The 26,996-nt window shown below is 47.8% G+C and overlaps 2 protein-coding genes across 16 annotated transcripts in view; one reads left to right on the forward strand and one right to left on the reverse strand.

Annotated features, from left to right (window-relative positions):
* Positions 1 to 17,163, reverse strand: part of EMB2654 (Tetratricopeptide repeat (TPR)-like superfamily protein) — a 30,672-nt gene extending 13,509 nt beyond the window's left edge. For 9 of the 14 annotated variants that reach the window (XM_048700316.2, XM_048700323.2, XM_087543825.1 and 6 more), the window contains exons 1-7: positions 16,687 to 17,162; positions 15,263 to 15,435; positions 12,397 to 12,502; positions 4,911 to 6,020; positions 4,733 to 4,838; positions 4,455 to 4,659; positions 1,084 to 1,216 (exon numbers count right to left, since the gene is read on the reverse strand). In XM_048700316.2, the coding sequence (XP_048556273.1) occupies positions 1,084 to 1,216; positions 4,455 to 4,659; positions 4,733 to 4,838; positions 4,911 to 6,020; positions 12,397 to 12,502; positions 15,263 to 15,435; positions 16,687 to 17,097 (2,244 nt within the window). In that variant the 5' untranslated portion in view covers positions 17,098 to 17,162. Of the gene's footprint in view, positions 1 to 1,083; positions 1,217 to 4,454; positions 4,660 to 4,732; positions 4,839 to 4,910; positions 6,021 to 12,396; positions 12,503 to 15,262; positions 15,436 to 16,686 lie in introns of all 14 variants that reach the window. The other 5 variants (XM_048700319.2, XM_048700318.2, XM_087543822.1 and 2 more) reach the window with 2 other exon arrangements.
* Positions 2,041 to 26,804, forward strand: LOC125541477 (uncharacterized). 2 transcript variants are annotated; one of them, XM_087543827.1, is made up of 5 exons: positions 2,041 to 2,508; positions 2,610 to 2,717; positions 20,309 to 22,194; positions 22,284 to 22,422; positions 25,181 to 26,804. In XM_087543827.1, exon 3 carries the CDS (start codon positions 20,641 to 20,643, stop codon positions 21,976 to 21,978), a length of 1,338 nt encoding a protein of 445 aa, XP_087399953.1. In that variant the 5' UTR covers positions 2,041 to 2,508; positions 2,610 to 2,717; positions 20,309 to 20,640; the 3' UTR covers positions 21,979 to 22,194; positions 22,284 to 22,422; positions 25,181 to 26,804. The 2 variants fall into 2 exon arrangements, with proteins under 2 accessions (XP_087399953.1, XP_048560840.2); XM_048704883.2 differs by lacking the exons at positions 2,041 to 2,508; positions 2,610 to 2,717 and adding an exon at positions 19,452 to 20,062.
* The last annotated feature ends 192 nt before the right edge of the window (positions 26,805 to 26,996 follow it).

The following is a 26,996-nucleotide window of genomic DNA, read 5'->3' on the forward strand; positions in this document are numbered from 1 at the left end:
TTCAACCATCATCACGCATGCCTCAAAATTCATTGATCCGGTCGGCACGCCAACCCCTCTAGGATTCGTGCATCGGCCCGGACATGCGCTACTTTACGGCCCAGGCCTACGAGGGGCTACTGCTGGGGAAGGTTCACTGTGCTACTTGGACTCAACGTCTTACTAGACTTTGCGGAAAACCTTATAACCTCTCGAGATCGCCACCAACTTGACACCCCGCGGAATTGCTACCAACCAGAGACCCAATAGGATTTCCACCAAGTTAATACCTTGAGGAATGCCACCAGCTCGGTGCCTCGGGAAAACTACATCTTCAGCACCAAGTGGGATCCACGCATATTCTCAGGATATTACGGAAGTAAAAGGCCAACCCGCCCTCAGGTACATCAATTCATCTAGGGTTAGGATTGTAAATAGCTGAGCGTAGATGTAACTTCATGTACCAGCTCCACTACCCCTCCCCCCTCACAAATTTTTGACAAGGTTGGCTTGGGCTCAAACCAAACACAACAGACTTCAAGGGGAAAGATTGATATATGGATCCAGCAAGCCATTATGCGCAAGCAGTCCATTCTTTTTAAACGAGGAGCCATGCTGTCTAAATTGATCATGGTAAGGACAAAAACACTAAGTGATAGTGCATTAAAAAAATATTGCTAGGTGTCTATAGCATAACTAGCAACGACAAACATGTTCAGAATGTCATATCTAACCCTCTCTAAGCTTGAGTTGATGGATGAAATGGTCAAGCACATATAATTTGAATCCAAGAGATTTTAGGTTCAAAACCCAGTACATGCAATAAATAATTGTGATCTGCCTCTACTTCCGATGCACACATATCTCCAACCCAGTTCATACGCGAGGGGGGTGTTTGAGTATAATGCCTGACCGTCTCCCTAAGCTTAGGCTTTTTGGGTGAACTGGTTGGTACAACTTCCGCTTCATATACAGAACAACATAACAAATTGATGGTCTACGAAAACAGATAATGCTTAAGTATCTACATCAATTGCATAGAAGAAGTTGGAAATAACAAAAGTACGTTCTGTATGAAAGCTATGTTACGCAGACCAATTGTACCTTCATCATACTCTCTGTCTTCCCACATTTTCCAAGAAAATTCAGAAGATGGTTTAGCTTCCCAACAGAAATGGATGGGAGAGAGGAATCCAAATGTTCAATTATTTCACTTGCAGTTCTCCAGTCCCGTAGCCTGTTATGGGGAAGCAAAATGTCGATAAGTAACCAAGCGACACAAATGAACATTGACCTATTCAATACATCAAGGGCGGTTCTATGCAGCTATTACAAAAACTGAACAAACACAATTTAGATGGCATCTCAACCACAAGAAAGCTCTATGCTGCTATCCCAATAAATATTCAACTTTATTATGTTTCTATTTATTAACCATGGTGTGTATATTCGGCATGGTTGCCTCAGAAGACAGCAGACCTAGTTGCAAGTGACTCGAACGATAACCTGATAAATAGACATGGTAATCTAAAAGTCTAGTAATATAAGATATATGGACTAATTTTCTGTACTCCTGGGAGTACGTACTCCCACATTCAATGTACCTCATATGCATCTATTATACCTCTATCATTCTAAATATACCATAGTATACCTCATCATTCTACATATACCATAGTAATCACTGTAAGATACCCCAGTACAAGTAGTACAAAAAATTGTCACTTAGGTCCCTAGTTTTTGCAATATAACAGTCCTACATACAAAAAAGCTGCCATATGTAAACTACATAAAATATATGGACTTGGCAATTAGTTTCATAAAACTCACTTAGGTATCTAGTAATTATTAGCAAAATATGTCAAAAATAATTAAGAGCTTTAATCGGTTTATCTGTGTGATGTATGAGGAGCAGTACATACTTCCAGGAGTACAAAACCATTTTATGTTTCCGTAGGGAAAATACATCCTACAACCGGGTCTAGTTACACCCACGTCTCAACTACCACGGGGTAGTATATGTACTACTCCCTTCGTCCCACAGTGTAAGACGTTTTTGCAAGCTACATTGTGGGACGGAGGGAGTACTTTATTACTTTTAGTACGATCATATACTCACTCCGTTCCTAAATATAAGTCTTTGTAGAGATTCCACTATGAACCACATAAGGATGTATATAGATGCATTTTAGAGTGTAGATTCACTCAATTTGCTCCGCATGTAGTCCAGAGTGGAATTTCTACAAAGACTATTAGGAACGGAGGGAGTACTATATCTAAGATTCCAATGCAAGCTACATGTTCTTTTTTAGCGCTCCTAAGCCAGATTAACCAAAATTATTAAACCACCCTCCATTCTACACCTGCACACGGGGGCACGGACGTAATTCTAGGCATATAAGCACCCTCCGCGCTAGGGTTTCCTCTCTCTCCCTACAAAGCCCCTGCCGCCGCCATGCACCATGCTTTAAACCCTCCCCCTCTCCCTCTCCTCTCCCTCGCCGCCGCACCCCAGATCCCGCAGCCATGGTGAGTTCCCCTCCGCTTTGTCAATTGTTCCAAATCCTTTGGGTTGCTCAGGTTCCTGGTGTTCTGACGGTGCGGTGTTGTTTGTGTTTTGGTGCTCGCAGTCGATGGAGAAGAAGTAGCTAAACCCCATGCGGGAGATCAAGGTGCAGAAGCTCGTCCCCAACATCTCTGTCGGCGAGAGCGGAGATCGCCTCACCCGCGCCTCCAAGGTATACATTTGCCTGTCTATTTGCCCTCTCGCTCGCCTCATTGATGCGCTGGCGCGTGTGTTTCAGATTACAAACAAGTCCATAGTTTTTAGTATATATTTAAAATACGTTCATATTTGTATGTAAAAAGGAGTACACTAAAAATATGTCCTTCTGAGGTACCACTTGCCCATCAAGGCTAACTTCCTCCTCCTCGTGCCTAGTAATACTGAAACCGCACCTCATGTACTCAGCTTTAGATCTACCAAGACTAAACCCTTTCTATTCTAAAGTTCGTCTCCACATCTCTAACTTTCTATTAACCCTCGTTCGACTAGCACCACATCATCCGCAAAGAGCATACACCATGGGATATCTCCTAGTATATCCCTTGTGACCTCATCCATCACCAAAGCAAAAAAGATAATGGCTCAAAGCTGACCCTTGGTGCAATCCTATTTTAACTGGAAAGTCACCAGTGTCACCATCACTTGTTCGAACATTTCTTTAGCAGCAAATAAAAAATACCATGCATGGCAACGTTCCATGTTGAGAGACATAATAGGAGAGAGAAATCAGAAATCAATGCGTCATGAATAATTATCTTGTGTTTCTTTCCATGTTTCATGGATGGAAGGTACATGATACCCATTAGGAATAGAGAAGGAACTATTTGTAATTAGGAGGGTTTGCACATTCATATTTTGACTGAGTTACAAACATGTACGCATGGGTATCTCAGGATGTGTATATTTTCATTAGGTATAATACCTCAGAGTGTATATATTTTGATTAGGTATAACACGAACACTAAATATTTTCGTTAGGTATAATACCCACTAATTGGTATCGCGGTCTAATAACACGTACAAGTGGGTATCTCGGGTATGTGTATACCAAAAAATGTTATTATTGTGTCGTCCTAAATTGGTAACACGTACATGTGGGTATCTCAGATTCAAATAGACAAGAATGGTTCAAAATCCAACATAACTAATAATGTTATTTGATTAGGAACCAAATCTCAGATGTTTGATGCTATCTCATACATGGATAGAATTGCATGCAAACAAATTAGGAAACTAATCAAGAGTGATGCACGCCACTTGCAACCAAATGCCATAACGGGTTGGACCCGAACAAGCTGCCCATGCGCCTAGGTGCCCCAGATATTTTACATACAACCGGTGATAGTTACACTCAAGTGAGATTCGTATGTTGTACTCCCTCCGTAAAGAAATATAAGAGCGTTTAGTTCACTATGGAGGGAGTATGTAGTATCTGTCAAACTGGGGAGTATGTAGGCATAGTATGTACTTCCTCCGTTCACAAATGTAAGATGTTTTGGATATTTTAATATGGACTACATACGGACTGGAATGAGCAAACAAACAAACTAAAACGTGTCTATATACATCCGATTCAGATAAAAGTTAAAACATATATTTATGAATGGAGGTAGTATATAAGAATATTTCGGTAGTATACCACTTTTTAGGTAGTATGAACTGTTATTTTAGTATATTGTTAATATGTACATATATAAATATGAAAGTATTTTCAAAATATACTAAAAACTATGGACTCACATGCAAAAAAAAATCATGCAGGTCGCTGGAAAATCTAAGATATAGTATATGAACATACTTAAAATGATAAAGTAACAACCACCGGTGTTACCGTAGTAACCTTGTTCAGATCATAACAGCGTAATTACCAATTCATGCTTGTTCAACTTAAGAGAGTGGATAGACATACATGCTGCATGAAGCTATTATTTCAAAATAAGCTTTTTGGTTCAATTCGATGGATTGATCGTGCATGAATTTCATCAACTGAAGGACCCTTTCATGTTGATTTCCTTTATTCAATGCTTCCATGAGGGATGAGCATATAATGGCATCTGGCAGTATGGCATTTCCTTCCATCTCTTTGAATAGGTCCCACACACTCGTCCAACTCCCTTATGATCCATAAGAAAAACATGATCAGTGAAAAAATGTTATCTCAACCTAAGACTTTTAAGAGGATCTTACCATGATCAATATAGGCTTGAATCATAGCAGTATATGTTAGAACATCAGGGAAGCAGCCAGATGTTTTCATATAACTAAAAGTAGATTCCGCTTCAGCTAGTTTGTCCTGAGTGGGAACCATCGTTAGCATATCAACTTTCCACAGAAAACTAGACAGCTAATGAAAATCAACACTTGCCTGTTTGACATATGAACAAATCAAGGATGAGTAAACCTCCTTGGTTAAAGGAATTCGCAAGTCCACCATGTCTTCAAAAAATTTCAGAGATTCTGCATATTTTCCCAATTTACACAATCCACTGATGAGTATATTATAAGTTACAGCATTTGGATTCACATTGCTCGCCATCATTGTGGCATAGAACTCCAAAGCTTTCTCATAATCTCCAAAACTTAAATAGGTTCCAATGCCCGAGTTGTACGCAACAATATTAAGTTCAATCCCTCGAAATTTTGCTTCTTCAAGAACTGTGTCAATTTTTGTTGTCTCCCTGCAGCGGCCACAGGCAGTCAACAGAGTACTTATTGAAACAACGTCTGGTGGAATGCCATCCTTCTCCATTTCATGCAGTAAGCTAATGGCCTCCTTGAACATTCCAGCAGATCCATAAGCATCAATTAGTGCATTATAACTGACTTTGTTTGGCTTGCATGAGTTCTTTCTCATCTCGTTAAAAACCTCCCTAGCTTTTTCAGGCTGTGCTGACCTACCATAGGCATTCAGTAAAGTGGTATAGGAAACTACATCAGGTCGCAGACCATTTTGTTTCAGTAACTTGAAAAATCCCAAGGCCTCAATGTGCATCCCATGTGAGGCATAAGCACCCAAAAGTGCATTATATGATACAATATTAGGTTTAACTCCTTCAGCAACCATCATATCAAAGACTGCCTTGCAATTTTTCACTTGCCCACAAACATAATAAGAATGCATTATGCTAGTGTACGTAACAACATCTGGAGGACACTGTGCTCTTTTCTCCCTCATCGAGTTTAACAAATCGACAGCATCTCCGTGCTGTCCGGCTTTTACAAGGCAATGGATGACAATATTCAAAGTGAAAGTATCAGGGGCAATATTTGCTCCTTTCATCATTTCAAAGTAACCTATGGCTTCCGAATACTGAGAGCCATTCTTGAAAGCAGATAATACAATGTTGTGTGTAACCAAGTCTGGCCCTACACCATTTCTTATCATCTTCTTACAAAGCTCTAAAGCCTTTTTCCAGTTACCAGCAGCACCACATGCATTTATGACATTATTATATGTAGCTCGGCTAGGAGGTATCTGCAGGACAAACACAGAAAGTAAACTAATAACACAACTATGACAACCAACAATGGTACAAGTATCTGAGCGTTGATAATATTTACAGAAATGTTATTTGCCAAAGTGGTTGCTGGAGCAAACTACAGACTGCATTATATAGAAAATCAAGATATTATTTGCTAGTGGTGCAATGAACTACTGCAGATATTTTCGCACCTATTGCTAAGAGGCAAGAATTGGTAAAAATATTAGTACTTCCTCGGACAGGAAGAAAGTTAAGCATAACATCCATAATTCTGGAAAAATACAAGTGTTTTCTGTTAGTTATATATATATAGCCATGTAACCTTCGTATTTACCCTATTGTATAAGGGGTTTCCTGCATATATTCCACACCTGTACATGTATATATACTGGCCTATGGCCACCTGGAAATACAAGTTGCATATTCCTATCATGGTATTAGAGCTAGGTCAATTTTATAGCACGCGCAACTCCTGCTGTTGATCCACCTCCGACGCGACGCCTCCATCCTTGGCTGTGCTGACTCTCCGTGGTGGCCAAATCCTCAGGCTGCTACTGGTTTTTTCTGCCTCCCACCCCGATCGAGACTTCCGCTATCGCCCAGATCGATCTGCTCGACCCGCCCTCGTCCGCCTGTCTCGTGAGGCCCGCCGCCGCCTGATAGCCACCACCCCCGATCGGAGACTCCCGCCGTCGCCCCTGATCGCTCGGCCCGACCGCCCTCGATCGATTTCACTGCCCAGATCAAGCAGAGAAGGTCACGCGCTGCTGCCGATTTCTGGATCGTCCTCTGCTTCCGATCGAGACTCCCGCCTCAGTCACCACCCGTTTTGGTCTTCGCTGCATCATTGGTGCTAGAAGTGGTCTTCGCCAGCGTGGACTTGGTCTCCGCTGCTCGCCCTCGCTACATCATTGGTGCTGGAAGTGGTCTTCGCCCGCGAGGATTTGGTCTCCGCTGCTCGCCCACGTGGACTTGGTCTCCGCTTCTGCTAGCCGCGCGTGTGCGTTCACTGTTCAGTTTTCCGTCTGCTTCCGTTGAAAAAAAAAGGGTACTATGTCTACATCTACGGGCTATGTCGCAGTTCCTCGTTTTCTGGTGATTTTTGATGGCACTAACTTCATCGAGTTCGTTGGCTTCATGCGCATTCACATGCGTAGCCTTCGTCTTTGGGGCGTTCTTTCTGGCGAGGTCCCTAGTCCGCCGTGTCCAGTTCCTCATGTGGCTCCTACTCCACCGACGCCACCGGTTCTTGCTGCCAACGCTGATCAGGCTGCAAAGGATGCAGCTAAGCTGGCTGATGACGCTGCCATTCTTGCTTATGATGAGCAGGTTCAGACCTATGAGGACGCACTTCAGACTTATCATGCAGCTCTGTCTGCTTACACTCAGTGGCTTGATGATGATGCTCGTGCCGCAGCTGTTTTGACTGCTAGTGTTATGCCTCAGTTTGCCTCTGAGTTTCTCGGCCTCTCTACTGTATTTGAGATGTGGACTCGGCTTTGTCAGCGCTATCAGCCCTCTGGTGATGCCTTATACCTGTCTGTGGTTCGTCAGGAGCATGCTCTTCAGCAGGGTGACTCCACTATTGATGAGTTCTATGCACAGAGTTCTGCTATCTGGCGTCAGCTTGATTCTCTCCGCACTGCTGGTTGTCGTACTTGTCAGTGTTGCCAGGCTGTGCGGGCTGATTTGGAGTTTCATCGTGTCTACGAGCTCTTGTCTCGACTCCGTAAGGAGTTTGAGCCCCGACGCGCTCAGTTGTTTGCTCGTGGTCGTATCTCCCTCATGGAGGCGCTTTCAGAGATCCGTGCTGAGGAGACTCGCCTCCGTGGCGCTGGTTTACTTGAGGTTCCCTCTGTGCTCGCTACTCGAGTTCCTGCTATGCCTGCTGCACCGACTCCTTCCCACTCGAGTGCTCCGCCGCTCTTGCCTACTCCTACGGGCGGCCAAGGTCGGTCTCGTCCTCACTGTGGCTACTGTAAGATGGATGGTCATGTTGAGTCTCAGTGCTTCCAGAAGAAGAAACACCTACGTAAGGCGCGATCATCAGCTTCAGGGACTTCTTCTACTTCGACATCTTCAGCCACCGCCTTGACTGAGCAGGATATTCTGCGACTTAAGCATCTGCTTGCCGCTTCAGGTTCTCCTTCGACGAGTACTGCAGGTTCTGTGATTGATGCTTCCTGCACTGAGCAACCACCCTCTACACAGTCAGGTACATCCTCGTGGGTTCTGGACTCCGGAGCTTCTTTTCATATGTCTTCTCATTCTTCAAATTTGTCCTCTCTTAAATCGCTTGATTTTCCTGTTCATGTACTCACTGCTAATGGTACTCCTCTTTCTGTTGCTAGTCGAGGCAATCTTAGCACACCTTCTTACTTTGTTCCTGATGTTGCTCATGTTCCTCAACTTAATATTGAGCATTGGAAGCTATTTAAGTTTTGGAGATTATGAGAAAGCTTTGGAGTTCTACGCCACAATGATGGCGAGCAATGTGAATCCAGATGCTGTAACTTATAATATACTCATCAGTGGATTGTGTAAATTGGGAAAATATGCAGAATCTCTGAAACTTTTTGAAGACATGGACTTGCGAATTCCTTTAACCAAGGAGGTTTACTCATCCTTGATTTGTTCATATGTCAAACAGGCAAGTGTTGATTTTCATTAGCTGTCTAGTTGCTCATGTTCCTCAACTTAACATGAATCTTTTTTCTGCCGGTCAACTTACTGATTCTGGTTGTCGCGTCCACCTTGACGTTGACTCTTATTCTGTTCAGGATCGTCGAACACACACTTTGGTTGGGCTGGCCCTCGCCGCCGTAACCCTCAGGTTCTTTGGGAGCTAGACTGGCTTCATGTTCCTTCCGCTGCCACCACTATCGCCAGTCCATCCGCTTGTGTCGCTTCAGCTACCGGCTCCTTCCAGCAGTGGCATCATCGACTTGGTCATCTTTGTGGGTCTCGCTTGTCGTCATTAGTTCATCGAGGTCTTCTGGGGTCTGTCTCAGGAGATGTCTCTTTAGAGTGTCAGGGCTGTAGACTAGGAAAACAGATTTAGTTACCTTACCCTACTAGTGAGTCGGTGTCTCAGCGCCCTTTTGATTTGGTCCATTCTGATGTATGGGGTCCGGCTCCCTTCGCTTCATAAGGGGGCCATCCATACTATATTTATTTTCATAGATGATTTCTCTCGTTACACTTGGCTTTATTTTATGACTTCTCGCAGTGAGGTTCTTTCCATCTATAAGCGTTTTGCTGCCATGGTTCACACTCAGTTCTCTTCACCTATTCGTGTGTTCCGTGCTGACTCCGCTGGCGAGTATATTTCCAAGATGTTGCATGGTGTTCTTGCTGAGTAGGGCACTCTTCCTCAGTTCTCTTGTCCTGGTGCTCATGCTCAGAATGGCGTGGCTGAGCAAACGCATCACCACCTTCTTGAGACGGCTCGTGCGTTAATGATCGTCGCTTCTCTTCCACCTCATTTTTGGGCCGAGGCTATATTCACCTTCACCTATCTCATCAACCTTCAGTCGTCTGCTGCTCTCCAGGGTGGTGTTCCTTTCGAGCGTCTCTTTGATCGTTCTCCTGATTATTCGACGCTTCGCTTGTTTGGTTGTGTTTGCTATGTTCTTGCCCCTCGGGAACGCACCAAACTGACCGCTCAGTCTGTTGAGTGTGTTTTCTTAGGCTATAGTGATAAGCATAAGGGCTATCGTTGTTGGGATCCTATCGGTCGTCGGATGTGTATTTCTCGGGATGTGACTTTTGATGAGTCTCGTCCCTTCTACCCGCGTCCATCTTCCTCGACCTTTTCTGTGGAGGATATCTCTTTCCTCACTTTTCCCGACACACCTATCACTCCAGTTGAGCCCTTGTCTCTCCGTCCTGCTCACTCTACTTCTCCACCTCTTGCTGATTTGCCGCCACCATCTCCCACGGTTTCCTCACCTCGCATGTCACCAGATTCTGCACCTTCATCCCCGGTGATTTCTTCGTCTCCACCTCCTGATTCTACCTCGGCTATTCCTCCTCGTATTCTTCCATCTTTGCCTCAGTATTACACTCGTCGTTCACGTAATGTGGATGTGTCTGCTGACGTGTCGTCCTCCTCGTCTCAGCCTACCTATGGCTTGCGTCCTCGTCCGCTTCCGCCTGTTGATCGCCTTGGTTTTTCCACAGCTGGTGTTGTTGTTCTTGAGCCGACTTCTTATCGTGAGGCTGTTGTTCATCCTAAATGGCAGTTTGCGATGGCAGAGGAGATTGCTGCTCTTGAACGCACTGGTAAATGGGATCTTGTTTCTCTTCCTCCAGGTGTACGTCCCATTACTTGTAAGTGGGTCTACAAGGTTAAGACTCGCTCCGATGGTTCTCTTGAGCATTACAAAGCTCGTCTTGTGGCTCGTGTTTTTCAGCAGGAGCATGGTCGTGATTATGATGAGACATTTGCTCCTGTGGCCCATATGACCACTATCCGCACACTTCTTGCCGTGGCCTCTGCACGCCACTGGTCTGTATCTCAGCTTGATGTTAAGAATGCCTTTCTTAACAGTGAGCTGCGTGAGGAGGTATACATGCAGCCACCAACTGGGTATTCTGTTCCTAATGGCATGGTATGTCATCTTCGTCGCTCTCTCTATGGCCTTAAGCAAGCCCCCCGCGCCTGGTTTGAGTGTTTTGCCTCTGTGGTGACTGCCGCTGGTTTTTCAGCGAGTGCTCATGATCCAGCATTGTTTGCCCACCTTTCTCCTCGTGGTCGGACTCTTCTTCTTCTCTATGTTGATGACATGATCATCACTGGCGACGACCCCGAGTATATTGCCTTTGTAAAGGCCCGTCTTAGTGAGCAGTTTCTTATGTCCGATCTTGGACCTCTTCGCTACTTTCTTGGGATTGAAGTCTCTTCTACCTCTGATGGCTTTTTTATATCCCAGGAAAAGTATATACAGGATCTTCTTGTTCGTGCTGCTCTTACCGATGAGCGCATTGTTGAGACTCCAATGGAGCTCAATGTTCACCTCCGTGATACTGATGGTGACCCCTTGCCTGACCCGACGCGTTATCGTCATCTTGTTGGGAGTCTTGTCTATCTAGCTGTCACTCGTCCGGATATCTCTTATCCGGTTCATATTCTGAGTCAGTTTGTCTCCGCTCCCACTTCGGTTCACTATAGTCACCTCCTTCGTGTTCTCCGATATCTTTGGGGCACGATGTCTCACCGTCTATTCTTTCCTCGCTCCAGTTCTTTACAACTTCAGGCCTATTCGGATGCTACGTGGGCTAGTGATCCCTCCGATCGCCGTTCACTTTCTGCTTACTATGTTTTTCTTGGTGGTTCTCTCATTGCCTGGAAGACGAAGAAACAGACTGCAGTTTTCCATTCGAGTGCAGAGGCTGAGTTACGAGCTATGGCTCTTTTGACGGCAGAGGTGACTTGGTTACGGTGGTTACTTCAGGATTTTGATGATTCTGTTACTACACCTACTCCGCTCTTGTCTGACAGTACAGGTGCTATTAGCATTGCGCGTGATCCTGTGAAGCATGAGCTCACGAAGCATATTGGTGTTGATGCTTTCTATGTGCGCGCTGGTATGCAGGATCAGGTTATTGCTCTTCAGTATGTGCCTTCCGAGTTACAGTTGGCGGATTTTCTGACGAAGGCCCAAACTAGAGCGCAGCATGGCTTCTATCTCTCCAAACTCAGTGTTGTTAATCCACCATGAGTTTGAGGGGGGTGTTAGAGCTATATTATAGCCATGTAACCTTCGTATTTACCCTATTGTATAAGGGGTTTCCTGCATATATTCCACACCTGTACATATATATATACTGGTCTATGGTCACCTGGAAATACAAGTTGCATATTCCTATCATTTTCTAAGTGGGCCAGTAATGAAATTCAAGAAATATGAGGCAGCGCTGCAAGCCAACATAAAATAGAGATAACACCCATCATTACCAAACTAAACAGCAATATAATTCACAGCCAATACTAAGGATATATGTGGATTAGTAGTGCTATGATGGTTTTAATCTGGTAGGCCAAGGGTCAACTATGGATACTCTAAGAGACTGTAAACCAAAACTAATGTGGTAGTACTAATCTACATATATGCTTAACAATTATGGCTTTGTTGGAGACTAGAGGGAATTCTATACCAAAACTCAGTATCCATCTATAGTACTGGTGCCACCCAGGCAATATTATAAGTGGACAAGGCCCATACCTCTGTCACTTTCTTTAAGGAGAGTAATAGCATACTTTGGAATGTACAACCCTAAACAACTATATAAATCACATATAACCAGTCATATTCAAGAAAACAAAGCAATTAGAACACAATGATTATTTCAACGAACAATACTGACAGCTGCACGAAGCATATCATCCATAATGTTGATGGCCCAGCGCCATAGACCAGCCCGAGCATGAGCATTGATCAAAGAGTTGTATATATCAGCATCTGGCTTGCACCTATAAATATTGGTTATGTAAAAAAAATCATAGACTAAACTGATGATGTAGAAGAGGCCCCCACTTCCTATCTCATTTGTGCAAGACAGACCATTATAAGGCAGCTATAACCTACATATTACTGGAGATAAATCATATTGGTGCATATGATAATAGTACAGCTTTTCAAACTGCCAAGTTGGCTATTCCAGTAAAGGCATTAGTAATGTGTGGTAGAAAGGCAAATATGTAACAATATAAAATATGCCTTTGGCAGAAAAATAAGTGGATACGCTTCATAAAACAGACGAGTTCATAATTTCGGCAAGCAGCCAACAAGGCTATTAAGGAGTAATGGTATTGGTCTAGGACTCCTTATTAGGCCATGGTATCATGAGCCCAGGTTTAGGGATTTTTTCGCGTGCCGCAGCTCACGCTCTTGATGGACTTTTTTGGTTTCCTCTTCTGATCGATATCGTGCACCGGCCGTCGCCAATGCTGGCCAGATCGATCTCCGTATCGATATGCCCACGATCCAGCCATCCCATGCTCGATCATCTAGTCTAGATCAACAGAAGCCACCCCGTCCAGATCAATCGCAGTCGTACAGGAGTTCACCACCCCGCCGCCCTAGGAGAACAACTATGCTGTCGGCACGCCCCGCCTGCTTCGCCTCACACCGGCTTCACCGCTGCCCGCCGGCCGGAACTCCAGCAACCTCGACCGTCCGCCTGCAGTCCCTGGCCACCGTCTTCCCGGCGCAGATGCCTCCCTGGTCATGACGCACCTCTCCGACAGAGGACAACATGCAGGCTGCTTCTCTATTGCCTCGCACGTGGTTCTCCCTTCACTACTTGTGCATTGCTTGCATGGCTGCTACTGACCCGCGTGCGGGATGCTTGCCGCTTCGCGTGTTGGCTCTTCCTTGCAGCGGCTTGCTTTGCACGCTACTGGTTGTTGTATGCTCAGCGTGTGGCTCTTCCCTGCTCTAGCTGGTGCGCTAGATGCTTGATGTTGCGGCCTTATGTGCTCCTTAGCTTCAACTCTTCTAAAAAACGAAAAAATAAGTTTACAATGTCGTTTGTCTCTAGTGATTCCTCAGCGATGGTCATTTCGTCAACTCCATCTCCCACATGCACCTACCTTCCGTCCGTGTTGCATGTTCATCCGCTAGTTGTTATTCCACGCTGCTGCTCACCGGCATCTCACTTGTGTTGAAGTGTATATGTGGATTGCGGATTGCCTAGCCCTTTCTATCAGTTCGGACTTTTGGTTGCATTGGCTAATGCATGAAGCTTAACATGGTATCAGAGCCTAAGGTCCTGGCTTTTGCAATTTATTCAAAAATTGCTGCTGTCGCCCTCTGTGCACATGTATAGGCCTCTTGGGCCATACTCCTACCTCTGAATCTATTCACGTGTTGACTTCCCGCTCACATGTGAGAGGGGGTGTTGAAGTGTATATGTGGATTGCCTAGCCCTTTCTATCAGTTCGAACTTTTAGTTGTGTTGGCTAGCGCATGAAGCTCAACAACCTGCAAGGCCTCCTCCACAGACTCTCCTGCATACACGATGGCTCTTGAATCTATGTTGTCAAAGGCGTGGATCTCATACTTAGCCCATTAGAGATAATTATTTAGTTAGGAAAGAGTATTTAGTTAGGAAAGAGATTGGTTCAGTTAGGAAGATTAAGATATGGTTTGTTAGGAAAGTCGAGATTCTATTCTTAGGCATCAAGTTGAGTCTTCCCTATAAAAGGGACACCGCGTACCTCATAAGGATTATGAAATAGTAGATAAGAATAAACTAGTAAAGATCTAATCCCTGAATAAACTAGTAAAGATCTAATCCATGTCACCGACCTTCTCTCCCTCTCATCCCTGGCACCATGGCTGGCCAACCTTCACTCCTCAGAGTTGTACCCCTAACCATGTCACATTCATCGGTCTTAGGGCCGGTCCCAATCCTAGAACATGATATATGTTTTGTGTATGTGCTTCCTAGCTTCTAGTTCTCCATATTTTCTGCTGCGTCCACCAAATCCGTTGATATTTTTTGTTTCTCATGCCATGTAAGTCCATCAAACCTTTATATGTCAGCATCTTTTTCTGGTTCTAGTCCTTTCTATACAGCTTTTCTGGCCTTTTTCGGTCCTTGTTGTTTTCTATAGGATTTTCGTGGCCTCTTTTTGCATTGTCGATTTACGCCCATTCTCTTGCTGCCGAGTTTCTCTAGCCGCTGATTTTCTTGGACTATGACTTTGTGCACAATGCTTCTTTCTCTTGATGTGACATCTTCTTTCGACAACCCATCTTCTCTTGATACTTATTTTGTATCTTCTACTGATGCGGTGTCTTCTGTTGATGCACCATCTTCTCTTATCCCCTTTAGCTTAACTCAACAAGCTTTCAAGACTCTCCATGCTACAACGATACTCTCAAGACGCGGATTTTGGATTACCATTTTTTTCTAGTGTTACACTTCTTCAAATGCAAAGCTATTGCATATGCTTTGTCATTGAGGTGTTAAGGAGTATTAGTATTGGTCTAGGAGTATTGGTATTGCTGTAGGAGTCTTTATTAGGCTATATTTGCCCCATGGGCCTTGCAATACAATCAAGTTGCATCCATAACAGAGGCAACCAAGGCCAAATATGTTCTATAGTCTGTATGTAGACTCATGAACACAGATAACATGAGGACTATTATGGCTTATTGACTTTTTGGTGAAAACCGAGGGTAGCTAAATGAAATCTGAAGTCTCAAGTTAATATTATTCATACCGCCATTCTTGCATCTCAAAGAACAGGCCACGTGCTTGATCAACCTGGTTGTGTCTGGCATGTAACCGTATCATCATACCATAAATGTCATTACGGGCACAGTAGTTCTCCTGGTTTTTCATCCAGCAGAACACATATACAGCATGTTGCAAGGACCCAGAAAAGGCCATTTCCTACAAGTGATGTAGATCATGTAAGCACTTTATGTCAGTGGATTTACAAAGGTGGGAGGTTTATTAACAAAATGAGAAGTCTTGACATGTGACTTGTAGCTTCAGTAGCTAGAAGCTCATAAGGAGTACAGAAGCACATTCTCTAGTAAATAGCAATGTATATATTGGAGCAGAAAGATGGTAAGATGGTATATGAATTAAGTAATTAGAATTTTGGAATTACTGAAAAAAGCATTAAACAAAAATAATGCCATGAGAAACCTAATGATTACAAGGATCAAGCAAGAATCCTTAAAATCAATAATGCTCCCACAGTTTACTAGAACTAGCTAATACGTGCAAGATGACTAGAAACAATACAAGATCCGAATGCTTGAATCAAGCACGAAATCACAGGTGTTATAAAATATCCAGATGACTAGAATGTCTATCCAAAACAGAAATTGAGTTCATTCAGTTTCAACACTCCCATCTAGACATTTCGGAGACACTTTAATGGGCAACAGCTGCAAGACAAGACTGCAATAGTCGCAGAATAATCTTTCATTTGTTTTTTTGTTCATTTACTCCTATGATAAACCCAAATGGATGCCCAGTAAGGCAAAATTGACAAATTTGACCTATGGACAAAATCAAATCACAGAATGAACTGCCCGTGAAACTATTTCACACGGCTGACCTTTTTGTGTGACGCCCGACACGAAGGCGTCACACTACACTGTGCAACGCCTCGCAGATAGGCGCTACACGCCTGGCCAACGTCGCATCCATGTGATCCGAAAATTACTAAGTCAGTGTGCAACGCCTGAGAGCTAGGCGCCACACTATACAGTGTAGCGTCTAGCTTCTAGGCGTTGCACTAGTGGTTGCTCCATTTTGTAGTGCAACCACTAGTGCAGCGCCTGAGAGCTAGGCGCCACACTATACAGTGCAGCGCCTAGCTCGTAGGCTCTGCACAATGACTTAGCAATTTTTAGGCAGTTTGGGGTGCAACGTTGGCCAGGCGTGTAGCGCCTATCTGTGAGGCGTTGCACAATGTAGTGTGACGCCTTTGTGTCGGGCGTCTCACAAAAAGGTCAGCCGCGTGAAATAGTTTCACGAGCAGTTTATTCTGTGATTTGATTTCGTTCACAGGTCAAATTTGTTAAATTTACCGCCCAGTAACTCATTTCATCGAACACATAGAAAGCCGGTATGTGGGAGTCAGAGAGACTCATTGCATCGAACACATAAATTGCAGAGGTGTCTTACACGAATAAGGAGAGGGAAGTTACGGCAGGCGAAGCGCCCGGCCCAGCAGTTGAGCACGGCGTCGACGGCATGGGTGTCGGCCCGCGGGAGCGCGAGCACGCGCGCGGCGACCTGGGACACCTTGCAGTCCCGCTGCCACCGGCTCCCCTCCACGCGGAGGCGGTGCCGCGCGGGGAGCGCGTCGGCACCTACGCCGTCCACCTCGACCCGGACTGTGCGGCGGCCGCGGTCGTAGTCGACGGAGACGGAGGGCCGCCGCTTGGCCCACAGCGGCGGCCCAGGCGACCTCGGTGACCGCCTAGGCGGCGGGCGGACGACGCGCGGAGGCGCCTTCGGGTTCGGTGACGCCGGCGGACGGGGGGTGGCCGAAGACATTGCTGCAGTTGGTGGCAAAGCTCGACCGTTGTGCATGTGAGAGATTTCTGCGGATAAGGAATCTGATGTTTCTCGGCGACGATCTCCACTGGAAAATGTTAGAGATATATTTGGGTCAGGTGTACTCCTTCCCGAAATTTAAACCTATAAAAGCGTCTAGTAGAACCCTCAAACCCTTAAATTCTCACTAGCATTTTAAGGATCCAAAAATAATTTTTTTGTGCATTTTCACAGGTTAAAAAACAGAAGCAAAGATTAAAACCCTCAAACTCAACCCTTATAACGGAATATTCCTCATAAACGACGTTGTCATTGCGGGCATACCGTCGAGCACCTCGTGCACGACGGGGGGAAGGGCGGCGCGGGAGCGGAGGGCGGGGCGGGCGCGGGCGGAGGGAAGTGGCCGCGGGGTGGGAGGCGGAGGCGGAGGGCGCGGGGGCGGGAGGCGGAGGGCGCGGGAGCGGGCACGGGCCGAAGGGCGGTGGCGGCGGGTCGAGGCGGAGGGCGCGGAGGCGGAGGGGTGCGGGAGGAGGAGAGGCCGGGGGACGGGAGGCGGAGGCAGCAGGGCGCGGGGGAGTAGAAGCCGGCGGGGCGGCAGGCGGCGGGACGGATGGCAACGGCCGGGGGCGGGGCGAGCGCAACCGCGGCCAGGAGGAGGTGGAGGAGAGGCCGGGGGCTGGGGCGGGGCGGGTGCGCGGGAGGTCGACGGGGCGGCCAGCGGCGGCGGGAGCGACTAGCAGCGGCGGACGCAGGCGTGGACGCGGGAGTTGGGAGGATTTTCCCCTCCCGCGCGAGAATAACCGTCAAATGAGGGTTGGGGTAGGTTTTGCTTCCCAACCCTACTTTTCAGAATTGGTAGAGGGTTTGAGAGTTGAACCCTTAAAAAAAATTGAGGGTTTAAGGGTTAAGGGGTTCTAGTCTATGCGATTTTTTACTCGCAAACTGTAAAAAGAAACAGTTATTTATAAGGGTTTTGGGAGTTTGAGGGCTGTGCTAGAGATGCTCTAAGGCCTTATTCGGTTGCAGAGTTTTTAATCCTCTACTGGATTTAATACTCTAGAGGATTGGGTGAACCCCTTTCTATATCAAATCCGCTCGTGGACTAAATACATGTCACTATGCAATCCATGGTGCATTTGATAAATCCTCTACAGAAGTATCAGTTAACAGCATGTTAGGCCAACATCGCCAACGCCTTGCTGCAGGCAGAGAGAGAGAGAAGACAGTAGACAGGGGACTAGAGGAGCAGGCATGCACAGAGAGAAAGAGAGAACCAATTTGAAGGTCTCGTCGTCGGCTGCCTCCTCTTCTTCAGCGTGAGGTGGCGGGGTAGATTGGATCGGCCGGGTTCCATGATTGTTCTGGGTCACCGCTGATATTGTGCCTCTTCGCTTGTTGTTGAGCTGACGGTTGAAAAGGAGGGTGGTGAAGGAAGGGGAAGGAGGATGCACGTCGCCTCCATCTGCTTCGGCAGCGTCTCCGACGCCTGCTCCGCCGTCGCCGAATCGAGAGAGGGAGAAAGGATCGGGGCGAGAGAGACGCGCCGTAATGTTTGGCACAAAGTTTGTTTCCATGAGATGGGACGCGTGAGCCGTTTCCCAGCGATCTCCACGGGGTTTGGGAAGGATTTGATTTAGACCAGGTCTAACCGAGGGCTGTCATCAGCCAGGATTTGACCACGGCGAGGGCGAAACCCACGTGGATCGGCGGGGTTTGCGCCTAATCCCGACGGGGTTGGGGCTAACCGAACAAAGCCTAAGGTGGCTCGAAGACTCGGCTCCAGGAGGCTCTCTCGATTTCATCCATCGAATGCCGGTCAAACCGGTTGTTTTTATGCTCGTTGACGTTAGATCTTAGCTGAATTTCCGCAGTTAGTTTTGACCTCGCGGTGAATTCATAGGGGAGGATGACATGTGGGCTCAGGCTGTTACGTGATTGGCCGGGTTAGATCTTTTTGGGTCTCCTCACGCGTCGCGCATATCGCACGATTTCGTTTCCCGCTCCGTTCTCTGGTCGGCTGACTCCGTATCGTCCGCGCGCGCCTGTTTCTGCCGCTGTAGGTGGGCTCTATTTCAGCCTAGTCCCACACATCTGTCACCTAACTTGTGTTTCTTTCGCGTGGTGTTTGCGTTTGAAGAGAGAAAGGTTTCGCTGACCGATGCATTGCGCGCGGCGTGCACGTCGCGCGATTTGCGCAGGCGTGTCGCTTGCGTCGTGTGCAGTTGAAGGTTTGTATGGAATGACACATGCACACCCGCAATTACTTCTGTGTTCTATGACAGATGGACCGATTTGGCTGCTGGTTCCACATGTTAGTGGATATTGATCGGGTCAACCTAAGAAACCCGCGAGAGCGCTTTTGGCCAATATGCTCGTCCCGCGCCGCGCAGATGGGGTGATAACCTAGGTTTCACGAGAGGTGAAGAAATTCGTGCCGCTGCCCAAACTCTCTCCTTCCTCTCCCCCAATCCCCGCAGTCGTCACACAGGTCCCCCTCCATCGCTCCCATCTCCCCTCCTGCCTACGCCCTCCTCCATCCTCCCTCCCCTCCCTCGTCAGCCGCGAGAGCCACCACCTCCCTCCTCGGCGTCAAATGAAAGAAGCATGGCAGTGCCGCCTTTCCCTTCTCTTTGTGCTCCGCAGGTGGTCTGCAGGCCGCCGCCGTTATCCTCCATTCCCTTCTTCTCCCGCTCCCCTCTCACGTCGTCGTGCTCACGCCAAGTACCGCGTCCACCCCCAGCCCTCATTGTTGCGCCAGGCGGAAGAAGGACGAACGGCGGTGGTCCGAGCTCCGCTGCATCCATCCCTGGCTCATCCTCCTCGCGTGTGTCGGTCGACCGGAGGCTGCCTCCTCTGTTGGTTTTCCTGGTTCACCTCTGATCTGCGAGGCTGCAACTTGATAGTGTTGTTCAACCATACATGCACATCTCTCTCTATCTCTCTCCAGCGATTCAGACCTCTCCTCATTCTACAAGCATATGTCACCGGTGGCAGCGAACGGGTAAATACCTTGACACACCACTGGTTCTGCTTTTGTTCTTAAAACTGGAGATATTTGCATATCGTGTCCAATCTTTCGACTACTGAATGTTGGTCAACAGAAATTTGTGTGCACACGAGCTTATTTCGATACGTTTGGCGCATTTTTTCTGCATTGTTCCCTTAATTCTTTTTCATTTTTTGACACAAAGTATTAGTAAATTTTATCTAAATGCTAATTGGAGAGTATTTTTCTTCTTAATATCAGTCTGTTAAAAGATCCATCTCCGAGACGACTCTTGAAAGGGTGTCTGGATTTCTCCGGCCTTTTACGATGGGCAATCCATAGGTGATGCTTCTGATGTTGATTATTCTGTTGAGGTAGTTGTTGAACTGTCACGTTCATTGTATGTGTACACTTGTGTTGTTGCTTATCTTGTAATCTGTTGTAACTAGGTAGGCTAGTCTTCAGGATCCACCCTAGTCTACCGCAACCACCACGAGACGTGCCCTGCATGTAGAGGTCTCGATGTATATGTAACCGAGCTCAGTTCTCGCAATACAGCACAGAGTTTACGGCTCAGTTTGGTAATCAGAGCGATGGTTACTCCTCCTTCTTCTCCCATGGCAGATGCCGACTCCGCCGAGGCTGCAGCCGCCGCACTCGCCGACGCCGCCGCCGCCGCTGCCGCGGCTCTCCCTACTGAACCCAGCGTTGAGGCGTGCCCCCGCGCTCCGCTCTTCACCGACAATTCCTTCTCGGCTCTTCCTCTTACCACCCTCCCACCCAATCCCACTGCGCCTTCTTCCTCCTCTAGCTCCTCTCCTGCTCTGCCGGCGAGCATCTCCGGCGTCATCGACTTCAAGCTCGCTTTGGATGGCACCAACTTCCAGCGCTGGTGCAACTACATCAACCTCCTCCTGGCGCGCTACCATGCAGAGGGCCACGTGAGGGAGGGGTCGGCCAACCGGCTGGCTGACCAGGCATGGCGCGACGACGACAACACTGTCATCCTCTGGTTCTTCACCACCATCGAGGGGGACCTCCTCGACATCACCGCTCCTCCTGGCTCCACCGCCTTCACCATCTGGACCAGGATCCACGAGTACTTCCTTGCCAACGAGGCCGAGCACGCGATGCATCTCGGCCAGGAGTTCCGGGCTACGGTTCGCGGCGACCTCAGCATCAACGACTACTGCCGCCGTCTCCAAGGCATCGCTGCCGCGCTCGCCGACGTTCGCGAGCCTGTGACTGATCGTACTTTGACCCTGCAAATGTTGGACGGGCTGGGGCCCAAATTTGCCATGCAAGCCGCCATCATCCAGTCCACTGTTCCCCTCCCCACTTTCCAGCAGGCGCGTTCCCACCTTGTCCTCGCCGAGCTCTCCCTCGACAGGCGCGCACGTGGCGAAGGCTCTCAGGTTCTCGCCGTCCAGCATGATGAGCGCGGCGCGGATCGCTCCGGGGATCGGGGCGGTGCCCGCGGAGGCGACCGTGGCGGCGACCGCAGTGGCGACCGCGGTGATCGCGGAGGTGACCGCGCCCCCAATGGAGGCGGCGGGCGTGGTGGCCAGCTCGGCGCGCACCGTGGGCGCGGCAACCGTGGGCGTGGCCGCGAGCGTGGCCGCGGCGATGCTCCTCCTGGCCGCGGTGCGGGTGCCACCCCCTGGCTGGGCTACTTCGCTCCCGTCGGGGCACCCTTCCCTCCGCCCCGTGCGCCCTGGATCCCGCAGAACTCCGCGGGCGTGCTTGGCCCCCGTCCGGGCGCTCCAACGCAGGCCTACCTGCTGCTGTACTCCACCGCGCCGGTGCCGCCTTCTCCCACACTGTACGCCGCGGCTCCTCCTCACTGGGACGCCTCGGCCATGTACCACGCGGCTCCGAGCTATGGATCCGCTTTTCCACCGATACAAGGTATTTCCACCAGTGTTCACTAAACAGCTGGGCAGACCAAAGAAAAACAGGAAAAAAACACCTGAAGATAAAATCAAACATGGTGTGAGATATTTGAAAAAGAAAGGTGTTACAATGCATTTCTCCATATGTGGCAGAGCTGACCACAATAGAAAGGGCCACTATAGATGGCAGTAAGCACTGTTGAAGAAGGGGTAGAGATGGTGGATGAAAATTATGATGATCCAACTTTTCTGCAGGTATGTTTAACTTGTAACTGAATAAAGTTTCACTTGTAACTGAAGAATGTTTCACTTTCAACTGAATAATATGAGCTTCTTCTTTGCAGAACATATACCCTACCAGGCCAGATCCTAGATTGGATCCTAGTGAGTCACCCAGCAGCATGGTTTTCAACATGGCTACCAGAGATAGAGTGTAACGCCCCGAGACCGATGTGCCAGGTGTCCTCCAGTTATTTGCTGTTGGTGCGTTGTCATTGCTTGCGTGTCATGCATTGCATATCATGTCATCATGCGCATTTCTTTTGCATACATATTCGTCTCATGCATCCGAGCATTTTCCCCGTTGTCCGTTTTGCAATCCGGCGCTCCTATGTCACCCGGTGTCCCTTTTTACCTCTTTTTCATGTGCGGGTGTTAAACGTTTTCGGATTGGACCTAGACTTGCAAAGCGGACTTGGTTTACTACCAGTAGACCGCCTGTCAAGTTTCGTACCATTTGGACTTCGTTTGATACTCCAACGGTTAACCGAGGAACCGAAAAGGCCTCGTGTGTGTTGAAGCCCAACACCCTTCCAATTTGGCCCAAAACCCACCAAAACCCTCTCCATCATCTAGAGCGTTCGATCACGATCGCGTGGGCGAAAACCGCACCTCATTTGGACTCTCCTAGCTCCCTCTACCTATAAATATGTGCATCTCCCCCGAAATCCGGGTCTAAACCTAGATCCACTCCTCTTCCGCGCGTCCGGACGCATCTGTGCCGTGCCGGACATGTCCGCCGCTCTCCTCCATGTCGCCCCGGCCAATCGCGGGCTGCCACGTCAGCATCGTCGCCGGCCGCACCAACGAGAGGCCGCCACCTCAGCTCCCTCCGTCGCCGCGGCCCGCGAAGCCCATCCGGGGCCCGCGCGGGCCCAGATGCGCCGCCGCCGGCGCGCCAGGAGACCCCGCCTTGCCGGATCTTCGCCGCCGCCTTCGCGCCATCGCTGGCGACCAACTTCGGCGACCGGAGCACGCCGTTGTGTCCTTCTCGTTGCCGCCCGCATTCGGCGTCGCTCCACACGCCCGCGCGCAACCCCCTCTTCAACCGCGCCGCTCGGCCCCGCCGTGTTCTTTGCGTCCTCCACCGGAGTGCTCCGCTGACCGAACTTCACCGCCACCTTACCGGAGTGCCCCGCCTCCATCTCGCTGCACCGGCGCCACCCCGTCGTCGCGAGGCCCCGGATCTGGCCGGAATGGGTCCGGAGCGACCGGATCCGGCCGTCCCCACATCTCCCGGCGCTGTTCCCTCGTCGGCTCGCTGCCCAACCTCGCCGGCGTCGCACCGGAGCCGCTGCTCCCTGCCTCTCCGATCCAGGCGGGATCGGGAGGAGAACGACGAGCCCTCCGCTCGTGGGCCTCATCGCCAGGCCCCGCATCCGGCCCGTCAGGCCAGCCGGCCTCTCTCTGCGGCCGAAGCCCATGGTGAGCCACCACGATTCCCCGCTCGTGCGCACGATAGCTATCCTGCGCCCATGTTTTTTTCTCTAAGTCCTGAGATTTCAGAGTTCATGTGCTCATGTTGATCATGCCGTAACTCCGCATCCGTAGCTCCGTTTTGAGCGTGTAGCATATCAAAATGTTCTTCTCAGAGAGCACATCATTTCATCTCATTGCATCATTTTCATTTGAGCTCATCTTGATGCCCGAAATACTGTTGGAAGAGAGCTATTTGAGTTAATTGTCAGATCTGCTGCACCAAATAGCTATTTGTCATTTTTGCCATGATTATTGTGTGCATGATATGCTCCTGAGCTATACATGAGTTTTGTTATATGTTTTGCCATCTTTACAGAGGTGCTATCCATGTATTTTTGTGATGTGTGTGGTGACTAGCACAAGCTTGCAAAGTAGTGCATTCATTAATGCTGATTTCAGGGACTTAGAAATATCAATAAGTCCTTGATATGTTTTTATCAATATGTCATATGTTCATGTTGTTTCCTAGTGATCCGTGCCTCTTTTGAGGATGATCAGTAAGTATGTTTTGTTAATCTTGTGGTGCTCTATCCATCCATGTCTTTCTTTGCAATTATGGAGCACCCTAGCTTGAGTTAATCGAGCTCTACTTTTGCTATTTCGTAATTCCTGGCAGATTGTCTACTTGTTAGCGATTTTGCCGAGGATGTTGTTGTTGAACCGTGCATGCTATGTTGTTGTTCTTGCCATGTCTAGCTTATATAATGTGTATTCCTGATGGGTGTATGCTTAGTTTGTCATGCCTTGCTCTGTAGTGAGTGCATCGAGCTCGTAAACATGCCTACTCGTTAACAGATTTGCATGCTCCAGTTTTTCATTAAGTCTGTAAACTGATTATATTTTTGCCATGTTCACATGCTTGCAATTGTATTTTCTGATCCCTTTTGGCTCAAGGTCACTAAGGGACTTTTGTTAAGCTGTTTGAGTAGCTCCATGTCGTGCTTTACTTTATCATGTTAAGTTCCTGTAGCATATATTTTTCATGCTCCAAAGTGTGCTACCTGATCTGAAATTCCAGGCTTGTGTTAATTTCACTAAATTTGAAACCTGTTTATCAATTGCACATTTGCCATGCTTGTTTGAACCTGTTAATGGATGAATTGGCCGTAGCTCAGTGTTCCTCTTTTGTCAAGTATTATGAGTGGATCCCTGCCATGTATTTTGTTGCCATATTTGAGTGTTGTAGCACATTATCTTGTTGCATTTAGATGGCTACTTGCTGTATATCGCAGACCGGTGCCATATTTGTTTCGCTTGCCATTTCCAAACCGTGTCTCCGATTCCGGTGTTCTTTATATCGATTTCAACCGAAATCACCTCACCTTTCCAGTGGCACACTTGGATTTCCAAGTTGAGGCCAGGTTCCATCATTCCTTGTCAAATCATGCATATGCATCCCATATCGCATCCCGCATATCATATCATGTTCATGTGTTGGTTGTTTACTATGTTGTGTGCTTCTTTCCGGTGTTTGCTTCTTCAGGTTGGTTCCGGTAACGTCGCATTTGTGAGGAGTTCGACTACGTCCGTTTGTCTTCTTCATGGACTCGTTCTTCTTCCTTGCGGCATTTCAGGCAAGATGACCATACCCTCGAAATCACTTCTATCTTTGCTTGCTAGTGCTCACTCTTTCGCTATGCCTATGCTGCGATTCCTACCACTTGCTTATCATGCCTCCCATATTGTTGAACCAAGCCTCTAACCCACCTTGTTCTAGCAAACCGTTGTTTGGCTATGTTACCGCTTTGCTCAGCCCCTCTTATAGCGTTGTTAGTTGCAGGTGAAGATTGAAGTTTGTTCCTTGTTGGAACATGTTTACTTGTTGGGATATCACAATATATCTTATTTAATTAATGCATCTATATACTTGGTAAAGGGTGGAAGGCTCGGCCTTACGCCTGGTGTTTTGTTCCACTCTTGCCGCCCTAGTTTTCGTCATATCGGTGTTATGTTCTCGGATTTTGCGTTCCTTACGCGGTTGGGCTATAATGGGAACCCCTTGACAGTTCGCCTTGAATAAAACTCCTCCAGCAATTCCCAACATTGGTTTTACCATTCGCCACCTAGCCTTTTCTTTCCCTTGGGTTCTGCAGACTCAAGGGTCATCTTTATTTAAACTCCCTCGGGCCAGTGCTCCTCTGAGTGTTGGTCCAAACTAGAGCCCTGTGCAGCGCCCCCTCAGGGAAACTCGAGGTTTGGTTTTAGTTGTATGGAGCGCTCATCTGAGTGTGCCCTGAGAACGAGATATGTGCAGCTCCTATCGGGATTTGTCGGCACATTCGGGCAGTGTTGCTGGTTTTGTTTTATCTTGTCAAAGTTGTCTTGTAGAACCGGGATACCGGGTCTGATCGGAACGTCTCGGGAGAAGGTATATCCTTCATTGACCGTGAGAGCTTGTCATGGGCTAAGTTGGGACACCCCTGCAGGGATTGAACTTTCGAAAGCCGTGCCCGCGGTTATGGGCAGATGGGAATTTGTTAACGTCCGGTTGTAGAAAACCTGAAGTTGATCTTAAATAAAATGCACCAACCGCGTGTGTTACCGTGATGGTCTCTTCTCAGCGGGGTCCGGGAAGTGAACACGGTGTTGGAGTTATGCTTGACGTAGGTTGTTCTAGGATCACTTCTTGATCATAGTTTCTCGATCGTGCTTTGCCTTCTCTTCTCGCTCTCTTTTGCGAATAGGTTAGCCACCATATATGCTAGTCGCTTGCTGCAACTCCACCTCATACCTTTTACCCTTCCTATAAGCTTAAATAGTCTTGATCGCGAGGGTGCGAGATTGTTGAGTCCCCGTGTCTCACAGATACTTCCAAAACCAGCTTGCAGGTGCCGATGATACCGAGCAGATGACGCAACCAAGTTCAAGGAGGAGCTCGATGAAGATCTTGTCCTTTGTGTTGTTTCGTTCTAGTTGATCAGTAGTGGAGCCCAGTTGGGGTCGATCGGGGACCTTGTCGCATTTGGGGTTGTTCTTTATTTTGGTTCCGTAGTCGGACTTTGATTGTATCTGGTTGATGTAATGCTTTATTCATGTAATTGTGTGAAGTGGCGATTGTAAGCCAACTATGTATCTTTTACCATATTGTATTACATGGGTTGTGTGAAGATTACCTCTCTTGCGACATTGCTTTCCATGCGGTTATGCCTCTAAGTCGTGCTTCGACACGTGGGAGATATAGCCGCATCGAGGGCGTTACATAGAGCTAGAAGATCTCAATAAAGAGTTCATGGCCCATTGCCACAGTAGTCTTCATTTGTTGCTGCTGCTGGTGCTGCAATACCATAGCCAAGGGTCAC

The sequence above is a fragment of the Triticum urartu genome, chromosome 2A, assembly GCF_056163025.1.
Source record: "Triticum urartu cultivar PI428250 chromosome 2A, HENAU_Tu73, whole genome shotgun sequence".
Lineage (NCBI taxonomy): Eukaryota > Viridiplantae > Streptophyta > Magnoliopsida > Poales > Poaceae > Triticum > Triticum urartu.

Bases quoted from the DNA above. Each gene is read 5' to 3' on its own strand.
- LOC125541477 (XM_087543827.1), top strand. From the start codon at position 20,641: ATGGTTACTCCTCCTTCTTCTCCCATGGCAGATGCCGACTCCGCCGAG.